This window comes from Myxine glutinosa, chromosome 6, assembly GCF_964187855.1.
Source record: "Myxine glutinosa chromosome 6, kmMyxGlut1.1, whole genome shotgun sequence".
In the NCBI taxonomy this organism is placed as follows: Eukaryota; Metazoa; Chordata; class Myxini; order Myxiniformes; family Myxinidae; genus Myxine; species Myxine glutinosa.
Window position 1 is genome coordinate 145,763,901 of NC_136266.1, and position 14,209 is coordinate 145,778,109.

The 14,209-nt window shown below is 42.0% G+C and overlaps 1 protein-coding gene across 1 annotated transcript in view; it reads right to left on the reverse strand.

Moving 5' to 3' along the window:
* Positions 1–695: 695 nt before the first annotated feature.
* Positions 696–14,209, reverse strand: part of MEGF6 (multiple EGF like domains 6) — a 520,079-nt gene continuing 506,565 nt past the window's right edge. The window contains exons 33-36 of the mRNA XM_078781084.1: positions 10,116–10,244; positions 6,868–6,996; positions 6,603–6,731; positions 696–3,461 (exon numbers count right to left, since the gene is read on the reverse strand). Coding sequence (XP_078637210.1) covers positions 3,391–3,461; positions 6,603–6,731; positions 6,868–6,996; positions 10,116–10,244 — 458 coding nt within the window. The 3' untranslated portion in view covers positions 696–3,390. The remainder of the gene's footprint in view (positions 3,462–6,602; positions 6,732–6,867; positions 6,997–10,115; positions 10,245–14,209) is intronic.

Below are 14,209 nucleotides of genomic sequence, written 5' to 3' on the forward strand. Positions count from 1 at the left end.
TGTTGTGTCCAGGCAAGAACCTGCAGCCAACTCGGTCCCTCCCCAGGCTGAGGTGGTGTTGGATGTATGGCACATGTGACACCATTTTCCTGCATTAAATGTGTTCCATACTGCAAAATGCCATGCTGGTATTCAAGAAACCCTTTTACCACGATACCAAGAGCAGCAACATCTCTTGGTAGAGTGGTAAGAGGGACTGCGACAACATCTACTGAACATTTTACAAATTATAGATTAGGCTGTCGAACAGAATATCATTGATTGGACGCCATGATGGGTTCAAGTACTGCATGATGCCAAAGGACTTCCTTCCAGATGCTAATACATGTACTCCATTTGATTGCATTTGCATCACAGATTGTTAAAATTAAGTTTGTTTACAATCCTGGCAGGGGCAGTGCATTTACTTATGTATTGAAAAAATCTGAAAGTTGATGTTTCTTTGACTATTGTATCTAATTGCGGAGACCTTCTTGACCATCCCCTTATTAAAAACATGAGCACGTTTTATATTTTGTCACGTGATTCATTAATGAACCTTTTGTTCAGACGTTATTTGAGGGTTTATCCACAGGGCACAAGCTCTTGACAAGTTTGTGTTATCGTTCTCTGAAGTATCGGTCAAAATCAATCCATATGTCAAGCAATACCAAATCAAAGTGTTGCTCAAGCTCGAATGAAAACATGAATTGCAATTAAGGACGAGTTCTGCATTATAAGCATACAAGTGCAATCAACGAATTATGACATCATTCAATGCAACACCACAGGTATCATGATACCTCCTCATGGGACGAAAACATCAACCTGAGAATTCAACGAACACCATTCACGTAACAATTGCACCAATCTCTTTAACGATGCTCCACAATCAAAATGAAAAATAGGAAATGGTATTGCAGTGATCTAGTCTTCCTAAAGTGAGACAAATGGTGGTTAGAAATTCATAAATATTGAAGGTATAATTTCTACCCACGTGGGAATGATTGCCTAGTGGTATCTTTTAAATCTCAGCTCGAGAAACAGCACCAAAAAAAAAAAAAGCAAGACCTACTTGGAGCGACACACACACACACACGCACGCACGCACACACACACAGGTGTTGAAAAGTGATGCCTCCTATTATTTTTCTCCAAAACAGGTAAAAGATATTCTAATGAAACAAAGTCATACTAACATCAATCTTTATTCTACCATGGTGTGTATTTATTTCTCAACATCTGCCAACGTTCAAGTCGATTTATGATGATGTCACGATAGAACCGCATCTGCATCATGCTGACAACTAGATATCATCGTCAGAAGAAAAATGTTCTCCATGAAGGTGTTCCTTTTAAGTTTGGGGAAGCGATGAAAATCTGACGGGGCCAAGTTGGGGCTGTATACTGGGTGATGAAAACGAGGTGACCAATTGCTTCAGTCATTCGTGCACTCGTGTGAGGTCATGCTTTTTGATGCTGGAGGAGAACCATCTGCATGTTATGACGAACCCCATGGAATCCATCCCTTCAGTTTCTTTAGACTTTCAATGTAGCACTCAGAGTTCATGGTGGCTCCCTTTGGCAAGAATTGCAAATGGACTATCCCCTTTATGTCCCACAAAGCCATAAGCATGACTTTCCTGGCAGATGCTTGTCTTGAAGTTGTTTTTTTGGTGCAAGTGATCCTTCGTGCTGTTATTCCATTGACTGTTTCTTCCATACTTGTACTCAGAATCGTAATGGTGCACCCAACTCTCATCTCCAGTCACAATATTGAATAGGAACTGGTCTCTTCACGTTTTCTTAACGTTTATCAACTCATTCACTGCACGCTGCTTTAACTGCACTGGCAACGTCATGCTGCCCTCTGCGCTCTCGACTGATGTAGCATTGAGACATCGAGTGTAAGACTCATGAAACTTCGCTCCCAGTGGCAGGAAGTCCTAATGTGTGGATTGCCCTTTGTTTCATTAAATGATCTTTACCGGTTTTGGAGAAAAGGATGGGAGGCATTACTTTTCAGCACACCTTCCTATATATTGTTACATTTGTAGGGGGTAGGCAATACTTTAGTCCAGGTAGAATGCATAGGTAGTGTGCTCTGACTGTCGTGAAGAAGAAGAAACCCCATGTAATAAGTAGGAAATTTGTGTAGACCATATGTCGTGGAAGAGCATGTCTTCATTCCCATCACGAGGGGTGGGGTATGTTAATTAGCAAGGGATTATGGGTAAATTAATCCCCTGTATGTAATGGCCTCTGTTATTTTTTCCTCTGTTCCTTATGACATACGCAGTACACACAAATAGTAAGAAATCGCCCATTAAACACACGAAATAAAAACCAACTGGAAACCAGGCATCGAACACTACCGCTGGTACGCTACGTCGCCACCTCAATCAGGCGGGACCGTGGAGCCACGCCCCGGGGAGTGATGATTGGTCCAGGATTGATTGGCGCAAAGGACTGGTAAGAAGCGACTATGGGATTGGTGGAGACATCGAGGGATGACGTCAGAGCCTGGACTATAAAGGAACGCTCGGCTGAATGTTTTTGGTAGCTGAGATGGTGGATATTAAAGAACCCATAGTGTCCTTTGTGAAGAGTAGGTGAGCTATCACCGGCACCATGACCAAATTTCAAATTCCTGCCCTAACCTATAGAGGGCGTTGCATCAGCGACACAACCACGCCCTCAGTCAATAATGCTATCCTGCAGTCTTGTGCTGCATATGAACGAAGAAGTGATATATATCCTTCCTTAACATATATACGTTATATTGAATGGTAAAAAATGGCATTTTTCTGTGATCAGTTCATTCAAAGACCAATTTTTGAGAGCTTTTGAATGTCCCTTGAATATCACATTGATAAAAACTATGGTCAATCAAAAGTTACTGTTTCCTACTTCTGCCAAGGCATACCCACCAATAAGAGATAACCACGAGCTTCTGGAGTTTGTTTTACTCCAAAATCGTGTCGTGATTTGTCACGTTAACTGATACGCAAATCTGGGTGGGTTTTGGTTTTGGGAATGGAACACCTGACATTTTGGCAACTTTGAAATGTCTGATTGAAAATTATGAGCAAAATAAAGCATATTTCTAATTAACCCTTAATTTTCGATCAGTGCATTTTTTTTATTACAGCCTTATCTTCACCATGACAACATAGAAACTTTACAAAAAGCTATTAATAATAATGCACAAAAATACACAATATACATAGTATCTTTTTTATACGACACATTTTTAGGTAACGGTATCGCCAATTGTTTTTCATGGAGTCTGGGCAGATTTTCAGATTTTCCCGCATGGTTCGGAATGTGAGAGCGAACTGGACTGGCGCTCAGGTTCACGTACACTCTCAGATGGCCTTTTTGGCAGAATGTTTTGGCACAAAGATGAGATTATGATGATGGTGGTATGTTTAGGCTGACACTTTCTTCTTCAAAGTCCTTCAATTGTTCTAGAGGACCACCTGGATATAAGAAAAAGTCAGAATTAATAGTAAAATGAAAATATTTCAGTTGAAAATACTGATCAACAGGCAACGTTTTTTGACTGTTTTACAAAATTGAAATAAATTACAAGTACAGACAAATAAAAGTGAAAATAAAAGAATAAAGTGGAAGCTAGCACTCATGTAATTCAATTTCCATTCTCTAATTAACATTATCAGTACACCGAGAAAGGCTTTTTAGTTTGGATGCCTTTTATTGGTGTATCTGCAGTCCGTCTGCTGGGGAAAAGAAACAATCCACGGATGCATTTTTTTCTCCATACCCATCATCTCCGTTAAGGGATACTTCCTTTTTTAAACAGAAAAAAATGGTAAAAACGAAGAATCAAACAAGCATAACAAAGCTAACCACATATACTTCAGCCCCAATACCGAAGTCAATGGTCAACAAACCTTGTCAAACTCGTACACATGTACCTTGGCCCTAAAGCTAAAGCTGTATGTGAGTACGCATATCAATATACATGTACATGCTGATCTATAATTAACTCCCTATTCTAAGTGTAAAATTTTTACTCTGTTATTATTATTTGTGGAGCATTAAAAAATTTTTTTGAAAGTTTGTTTATTGCCATTAATATTACGAGCAGAGCAACCAGTTTGTACGTACTTGCTAAAAAAAAAGTATAGTCTTCGTTTTGCAAGACAACTTTAGGTGTTTGTGTGGTGTGTATCTAAAAGGTTCTGGATGGTCTTAAGGGTCTTAATGTCTAAGTGGTGCATTCCAATAGTGGTTAGGGTCTAAGGGGTCATAAAGGTCTGAAAGAGTTAATCTCAAAATGATGGGAATGTCAAAAAGGTTGAAAGGCATCTAAAGGGACATAACGTGTCTCAAGGGACTAAGGCTCTAAATGGTCAAGGGTCCACACAGTCTAAAGATTTCTAACGTGTACGTCATTTAACACTAAAGTATCTGAAGGGTATAAGGGGTCTAAACAGTGTTAAGGTCTAAGTGGTCTAAAGGGAGCACTCAAAATGTAATCTATGTTTGTATGGCAATCACATATCGCGAGATTACGTCATCTCACTCAATGTTTTGTTGTTTAATTGAAACCTAGTAATTTAACCTCTTAATTACCCTGGCCAGAGAAGAGGGTATTGCAACCCTGAGACCATTTAAGACCCCTAAACCCCTCAGACTCTCAAGACCCTAAACCCCTCAGACTCTGAAGACCCTCCCCCCCCCCCAAGATCCCTTAGAACCTTTATAATCTCAAGATCCTTTTGAACCCTATGACCCTTGAGGCCTTTCTTCCTGCTTTTGGCCAATATGGTAGTGCGCTAAAGTTGAATGTGTAGGTTCTGAAGCCATGTGGCTGCCACAGGGGTGAGTTGGTGGAGGGATGCAAGTCTCCAGGTAGCTACCGCAAGGGACAGTGTGACGTGATGTGCTCCATCATCTGTATTCCTCTGCAGTTGCAAAGCGCATCCGGCCTCATCATCCATCAGTGGAATGTGCTGCCGCAATGACCCTGTCCAGAGCAGAGCCTGTTGAGGGCTGTCTATCGCCTATGTTGGAGTGTGAAGCTGGGTGGAGCAGTAGTTGGATTATGTACAATATGTTTATTAGGATCTGTGGCAGCCTCCCAGCTGGTCTTCACAAGTTGGCTTTCGCTTTGGTGGGCTCTCATGAAACTTTGAGGAGATCGGCATGGTTCCTTGGTGGTTTTCAAGACTTTAGGGAGCAGCACAGATGTTCAACAAGGAAAGAATTTCGGTGCTGGGCTATAATTTTTGTAGCCGAGATTCAGCTGGAATATTGGGATGACAACGCATCCCTTTGGATGGTTGGCAGAGCAATATTGGAGAGGATAGGGAGCCACTCAGTCTTTGTTGACTTGATGGTTCCAGACAGTTCTCATTGCGGCATTTAACTGAACGTGAAAGGTCTTCGTATGGGTACTTGCCAACTAGATTGGTGCACAATACTATGCAATTATATAAGGGTGAGAGTTTCTGTCCATAAGGTGTTAGCGCCAGATCCCCATGACGTTCCGGCCAGTTTCCAGATGACGTTTACCCGTGTCCTGACCTTCTCCTTGCATCTTTGCAGGTGTTCTTTATAGATCAGTGTTCAATCAAGTCTAACCCCAAAGTATTTGGGGCAATGGACATTTTCAACTTTATTATCGGTACCACAGATTTTCACGTCTACCTCTGCATTTTGGTTATCAAGATGTTGGGTGCAGGCAGCTGTTTTGTTGGGGTTTGGACCGAGCTTCCATTTGTGTAGGTACTCCTCCAATATAGCCAGATCTCGGGAAAGTTGATCTTTGACAGATTTTAGGCCGGGGCCCTGCATGGGCGAGTTTGAAGGAGGGCATCATTGGTCGGGCGCTGACGTAGAGGTGAAAGAGGGTGGGGGCTTGGATGGATCCATGAGACCCTTAAGACACCTAAGACCCTTAATGCCCCCAAGATCGTCATTATCACCGAATGCAGCTTGACTACAACCGCCCTCTGTCGGGAGATGAGCATCTGTCCCACTTCGGACAATACATTTTTGTCGCTTCCGTGTTTATTTATTTATTTATTTACCATTGAGCTCCAGTGTGTTTGTCCAAGCCGTTACATTTTTACTAATTGAGCTTTTGTCATCAAATGTTCAACAAACATTTATTAGGAGAATATGGAGAACCCAAATGAATAAAATGTACAATTTTTTTAAACTATTGTTTTTGTGAAGTTTAGTTGGAGTACAAAGCGGACGCGGACGACCTTTGCATCTTGAGCTTGAGTGCTGTCTAGCTTTTTCTTTGCTTTCGGATTGATCCATTGAGTTTGAGAGATTAACTGTTGCTCAAGGAGCATGAAGTGCTGCATGGTATGAGGTTTGGCAATCTGTAATTGCAGTTCAAGGATGGTGGTGGCAAGCAATGGGACAGACACCAGAGACAGTGAAGGAGTGCATTGAGGAGCTACATATACATATATATTTTGAAGCAGCGCATTCTTCATTTACACATGACGTGAAATTAGTAATAGCACACAAGTAATTAACAACTATTTGCCATGTAAGAGGTAATACTTTTTTTCCTTGCTGTAAGTACAGTGTATGTGTCATAATCAAAGCCTGCTGGCCGGTAGGAATACACTCACCGTGCTGGCAAAAGGGACCCACCCAGCTACGCAAGCAGTGACAAAGCCCAGATTCAGCATCACAGTGACCTCCTCGACCACAGCGGCATCGAAGGCTACAGGCTGGTCCATAATGGCCTCGGCCACATGCTGCAGCAAGGCCACGCACACAACCTTCAATAAAGCTGCAACACACCTCACACTTGCCTTTGCGATGAAAAAAAACCAACAATTTATTTATTTAATGTATTTTCAGGAAAGCTTTCCCCACCAAAACCAAGCTTACCTTTGGTGCAGCGTGGACCAGCCTTGCCTGGTGGGCAGAGGCACTTTCCAGAGACAGGGTTGCAGGGTGCACCTGACTCACAGTCACACTTTTTCTCACAACGTGACCCAAAGAATCCTGGCTGGCAGCCTGTCAACAAATAGGTACACATTTTGACCATTTGGTCTCTTAGACCCATTAATAGTACCTTACTTACAACTGAAGCTCAATGCAGGCAGAGACACACAGCTGAGGTTGTTTCTCACATCCTCAGGAACATTAAAACATGCCTATGTTGGGCTCCAGTAACAGGAATTCCATCTTCACTCCCAATAAGCTACTGAAACTGAGCTCGGTGAGGCTTACGGTATTCCTATCGACTGTCATCTCATTATTTCTGCATCTTTTCCAAGAGCAACAAATGGAAGACGTAAAAAATGGCGGCCTAGCATGATTGTAGTGAGTGATGAATTGTTGGCAGGTTTTCCCAACCGGTATAGACATCACTTGGGGTCCTTCCCGAGAAATGTGAAAATTTATGGTAACTTTGCAGAAGAGATGCAAAGTAAAATTTAAGGCAAATGGAACTCATTGCTGAGAGAAAAGAACGTTTTTTAAATGAGAATTCGAAAAGCAGAGCATCTTGCATAAAGAACAAATATTTTGACAATTTTGACTCCGTTTTAGGATAAAAATTATTAATTCAGTCTCTCGAAAGTCATGAGTGCTTTTTGTAACTTATATGTGAGCTAATCATTTTGTTTTTGTACACAAAGTCAAGGCTAGTTGAAGAGTTTTGGCCACAACAGAACAAACATATCAGGTCACACAGAACAAAATGGAGAGTAGAAAGAGGGAGAAGCACCAACATCAGGGCTGAAGGGAAAGGTAGAGCGAGATTTGGACAAACAAGGGATGTGGGGAGAATGTACGAGGTGGACAATATGGATACAGAAGCAAACTCTCAGGAAGGAGAAACTGGAAACTTGGAAAGAGGTGGTCTTGAGGATGTGGTTAATGGGGGTTGAAATTATAGTTATGGATGAGGGTGGTGGGGGTGAACTGAGGTGGTGAACAGCTGTCTGGGGGGAACAATGAGAATTAACAAACTGGGGAAGGTGATTCCACAGGTGGGGAAAAAGAGGAATAAATGAGTGGAGGTGAGCAGTAATTCTGGATGTTGGGAGTTTCACCAGAAGGGGCTTGATGGTGGACCGTGTGCGCACTGCTGAAACCTGGGTGGGGGGTGGGGGGGGGCGGAAAAACACTGAAACAGCAGAGAGTGTAAGACAAGAAAGGAAGCGGTAGAGAACTGAGACAACCGACCTGTGTGTGATGGAAAAGTGATTGACCCATAGACAGCTTAGTTGTGGGAGTGATCTTCGTTCGGGTTACAAACACAGATTACCTGCAAGATCATTCCAACGATCTTGAATGCCTTGGTTTCCATGGAGTCAAGCTGAGCAAGGTGTGAGAATGGGAGCCAGCTCAGATGGGGGAGCAGTATTCCATTAAGTTGCGGATGAAGGCCTTGTAGGTGGACTGGAATCCAGGTATGCCAGGGAAGGACTCTGTATGACGGAGGATTTCCATTTGGCGACTGGCTTTTGAGGCCAACTTTGAAATGTGGTTTGCCCAAGAAATATTGTGGTTGATATTGAGACCTAGGAGTTTGAGGGACTGAACTTCCTCGAGTGGAATTGTTAAAAAAGTAGATGGGAGCATTTGCCATCCAGTCTGTTCGGAGAGAGATTATGAGAGTGTGAGATTTGTCAGAATTGAGAGACATATTCAAAGTGCATGACCATCTTGTGATTATTTTTCATGGTCTGCACAGAGGGAAGAGGATGCAACCTGCCAATCTGAAGTATGAGGGATGTCATGGCAGAGGGTGGAATCTTCAGTGAATAGATAAAGTGAATTGAATAGGAATAGGAATAGGACCGGGTCAAAAATACTGCCTTGGGACACTCCAGCCTTGATAGTGAGGGGAGATGAAAGGATTCCTTTGAGAGCCACACCTGGGCTACGAGAGTAGAGGAAGCCAGGAACCCCTGTGTGCAGTTAGTCTTGGATGCCATAGGCAGAGAGATTGGAGAGCAAGGCAGGATGCCATACTGTCTTGAAAGCTTGAGATATGTGCAGAGACACGGCCCTGATCTCATGTCTGATATTGAGGGCCTCCATCCATTGTTGGGCGAGTAGAAGCAACATGTCCAATGTAGAGTGACCTGGTCTGAAACTAAATTGGTGAGATCTGAGATGAGGCTGTCGGAGAAAAAGGAAGGATTTCATAGCAGCTGCGATGATGGATTATTTGACCTTGCTGATGATTAGAAGTAATCTAATGAGTCGGTAATTAAGGGAATCAGTTTGTGCACCTTTGGTGTAACACAGTGATGTTGGCTGACTTTCTAAGCTGATCGAAGATGACTTAGGGGTAAATGAGCAGATTTTTAGGACTCGGGTGCTGATGCTCTCCAGTCCAGTTGCAGAATCAGTGCTCAGTGTTGCTAGAAACTTTTTCACCTTCTCAGGTGCAAGAGACACAGAATCCAGGAGCAGTTTGGTGTGACTGGGTAGTGGGGTAGGATGGGCACAGAGAGGGTGTGGTTGGAACTTGGGACCCCTCGCTATAGAGTAGCATATTGACAAAGCCAATTAATTAATTAATTGTTTTTGTCTATCTGCTACTCGTATTTCCAACTGACATGGTACTCAACAGGTGCGAACATCAAAAGCAGGTGCCACATTGGGTGAATAAGTTTGTGACGAGCCCAATGGCGTGGAATTGATATTAGGCGTAGACAAGGTGTGGATATCCAATTAGTCACCAGAAAAATATGGTCATACTAGTTCGTAAATCTAGGCCTGGTGTTGGCTTAGTGGTTAGGGTGCCGGCTTGGGATCCGAGGATGCTGGGTTTGAATCCCGGTCGATCACTGAATTAACGCCAGGGGGGTTGACTCAGCCTGTCATCCTTCTGAGGTCGGCAAATTGAGTACCAGTTCACTGGTAATTCCCTGTGTGTCACAAGAGGCGACTAACAGGGTTGGCGGCAGGAAGGGCATCTGGCCTAAAAATATTGCTTCAAAAAGGTGACCATGGTGCCCAAAAAATGCTGCAGGGGAAAAATGGCCTCCAAAGGTGGTTCAAGTTCGTAAATCGTGTTACATATTTGGCCTGGATGAATCATCATTTATAATCATCACTGTCAAACAATTATTGTACTAATTCATGTGTTCTTGCGATGCCTTGGTGAAGGTTACCATTTTCACACTGTTCTCCCACAAAGCCTGCTGGGCAATCACAACGGCCAGTCGCAGGGTGGCATGCTGCTCGGTTGGCACAACCACAAAGCAGTGAACAACCACGTCCAAAGAAGCCTGGTGGGCACTCTGAATGCCAGACAAAGGAGAGAACAATTACTCTCAATTGAGAAACTAAAACACTGAAACCCCAGGTCACACTGAATAACACGCTAATTACGCAAAGGTAAACTGTTGGCAGTAATTATTGACATCCACACAAATATAATCAAGTGAATGTACTTATTTTAGCCTGATATTGTCATAGTACATTTACTTTAATTATTATAATGAGGTATGTATTAATACACATTGAACTAAGGCTGAGAGGGCACGAGATATATTGTGTATTCATATTTACTCAATACAAAATGTAAAGTATATTTAACCCGATTATTCATTTCAACACAATTACCTTCACAACAATCAACAAACTAGAACAATGCTCAGTAGAGAGGATACCTCCACCTGGTTGGCCATATCACTCAATGGTGAAGAATCACTATAAAAATTCTACTATCTGGATCCGGATCCGGATCTTCACCAAAATTAAATCGATTCTTCCTTGTCCTGTCCAACAAGTTCCAACACAACCTCTCCCCCAAGTTCCGTCCAAATCCATCCATAACTTTTTGAGATATCCCGCTATGTATCGTTTTTGGCCCTATCTGACAATTGTGAAGTATCACTTAAAAAATTTAATAATTCTCATATCTGAACCCATATTCAGATCTTCATCAAAATTGAATCATTTCCTCCTTGTCAGACACCCAACCTGTCCACCAAGTTTCGTCCAAATCCGTCCACAACGTTTTGAGATATCCTGTTGCTATATATTGTTTTGGCCCTCTCTCCCAATGGTGAAGAATCACTTAAAAAATTAAATAATTCTTACATTCGAATTCATATTGAGATCTTCACCAAAATCGAATCTATTTGTCCTTGTCAGACACCCAACATGTCCACCAAGTTTCGTCCAAATTCGTCCACAACTTTTTGAGATATCCTGCTATGTATCGTTTTTGGCACGATCTCTCAAATGATGAAGAATCACTTTAAAATTCTAGTAGCCGGATCCGAATCCGGATCTTCCCCAAAATCTAATCATTTCCTCCTTGTCAGACACCCAACCTCTCCACCAAGTTTCGTCCAAATTCGTCCACAACTCTTTGAGATATCCTGCTATGTATCGTTTTTGGCCCGATCTCACAAATGATGAAGAATCACTTAAAAATTCTAGTAGCCGGATCCGAATCCGGATCTTCCCCAAAATCTAATCATATCCTTGTCAGACACCCAACCTCTCCACCAAGTTTCGTCCAAATTCGTCCACAACTTTTTGAGATATCCTGCTATGTATCGATTTTGGCCCTATCTCGCAAATGATGAAGAATCACTTAAAAATTCTAGTAGCCGGATCCGAATCCGGATCTTCCCCAAAATCTAATCATTTCCTCCTTGTCAGACACCCAACCTCTCCACCAAGTTTCGTCCAAATTCGTCCACAACTTTTTGAGATATCCTGCTATGTATCGATTTTGGCCCTATCTCGCAAATGATGAAGAATCACTTAAAAATTCTAGTAGCCGGATCCGAATCCGGATCTTCCCCAAAATCTAATCATTTCCTCCTTGTCAGACAACCAACCTCTCCACCAAGTTTCGTCCAAATTCGTCCACAACTTTTTGAGATATCCTGCTATGTATCGATTTTGGCCCTATCTCACAAATGATGAAGAATCACTTTAAAATTCTAGTAGCCGGATCCGAATCCGAATCTACAACAAAATCTAATCATTTCCTCCTTGTCATATACGCTACATCTCTGCCAAAGTTGGTCCGAATCCGTCCACAACATTTTGAGATATTTTGTTCACAAACGGACAAACAGACGGACAGACGGGGGTGAAAACATAACCTCCATCCAGCTTTGGTGGCGGAGGTAACAATAATTTCCCTATCTTCTAACTTCTCTAAGGACACTTCATGCTTAATTTGAGAGAATGAAAAGGTATAGGGAAGTGGATAAAACTCCATCTTTGGAGAACTCTTTCGGGCAGACAGGTAGTCATTTCAGGACAGATTATTTGATGTCTATCACTACCTCCACCACTGATGGTGGATGGAGGTTATGTTTTCACCCGCATTTGTCTGTCTGTGAGCACGATATTTCAAACAGTTATGGACGGATTATGACAAAACTTGGAGTATGAGTTGCATGCGCAAGAACAAGCCGAAGATGTTTTACACTATTTAGCACATTACGTCTCTTCTTTATTCCACTATCAGAGGTCTGAGTTGGAGCAAAGGTTTACTCATGTCATCTTCAATCTGCACCACATTAACCTTTCAATTGTGGGAAATATCTTGGAAAATCAGGATATCTTGCAAATAATCGAACTCAGGAAATGGAAATGGGCAGGGCGCATTATCAGAAGGCCTCAGAACAGATGGACAACAATATTAACAACCTGGAGACCTATGTATGGCAACAGGGAGGCCACGTCTAAGATGGAGGGATGGAATAGACAAATATTGCGGAAAAGACAATTGGAAGAACAAAGCAAGAGACAGAGCAACATGACGTCAACATGCTGGTGCTTTCATCCAAATAGCTGATTATGATGACTCTTCCTGTCTACCTTCAGAGCGTATCAATTGGTATTCTCCCAGTTGGGTTTAGTGTACCACTTGTATATGGGTGAATACCAGCAGACGTGTTTACCTGGATGCCTTTGCCTACAACAGTGGTAACCAATGTAGGATATATTAGGATTTCAATTTCTTTCAGCTTCTGTTGCAATTCTGGTTTCTGTCGCTTAATGTTTTTTATGCCTCCGCCCCCGAAATATGTTTGGATTGTCTGTCCGTCCGTCTGTACGGGCTAAACCTCGTCTTTCTCAGCAACCACATGCCCGATTGAGACAAAAATTTCAGGGTAGGAGTGACACCCATGCAGAATGTTTTTATGATAATTGTGACGTCATAGGTCACGTGGTATGGCAACCATCTTGAATAAAATGCAAATAATTAGGCAATTATTTCTCAGAAACCACTGAATGGAAAAAATTGAAACTTGGCACATTGTCAAGTACTCCCAATGGAGAACAAAAGCATGACAATGATGACATCATAGGTGATGTCCATTTCCAGCCAAAAATGTTAAATTCGAATTCCTTATCCTAAAAATCTGAAATTGCATGCACATGATCTATGACACATTTGTATTGCAATGTTAAATTTATGATATCATAGGTCACATGGTTTGGCAGCCATATTAAATGTAATCTAAAACCTTTCGAAAAACATCTCCCAAACCACCAAATTGATTGACTATAAACTTTATGTGTGTCATTGACTAGGCATGGCGATTAAAAGTTGATCAAGAAAACATCATTGGTCACATGGTGTGGCAGCCATATTGGATTGAAGGAAAACATTCAATAATTATATCTCTGAAACTGCTTACATTATCAATACGAATTTTTTTACAAATGCATCTAATATCATTCTTGCATATAGTTTGAAAAATGATGACATCGTAGGTCACATGGTTTGGCAGCCATCTTGGGGAGAAAACGAACCTTATCCGATCAACACGAAAATTCACAAACGCGACCCCCTACCTATACATATGCAGAGTGTACATTTTTAAGGTCATATGTCACGTGGTGTGGCAGCCATATTAGCTTGAAAGCCGATTTTTTTTAAACCCTTCTCCGAAACCGCTTCACCGATTGATGTGAAACCTGTCCTGTCTGGTGAAAATGTGATACTTGAAAACAGCTGAAGGGATTTAAATCAAACTTGTTTATTTTTCGGACAGTGAACAAGGGCATATACCCATTGTCACGGGCAGGGACTATGCCGAGGCATATTGGCGACATTCGCATTGTTCTAGCTATTTATTTATGAGAAAGGATTGCTGGCCCACAATTGACCAACAAGCAACTTAGAGGACAAGTTTGTTTTAAATATTTTTTAGGGTTTTCTCCTCCAGAAAGGTTGCTAAAATAACCCCTCCCTTACTGGCCCCCCCTTCACACCTCCATCAGA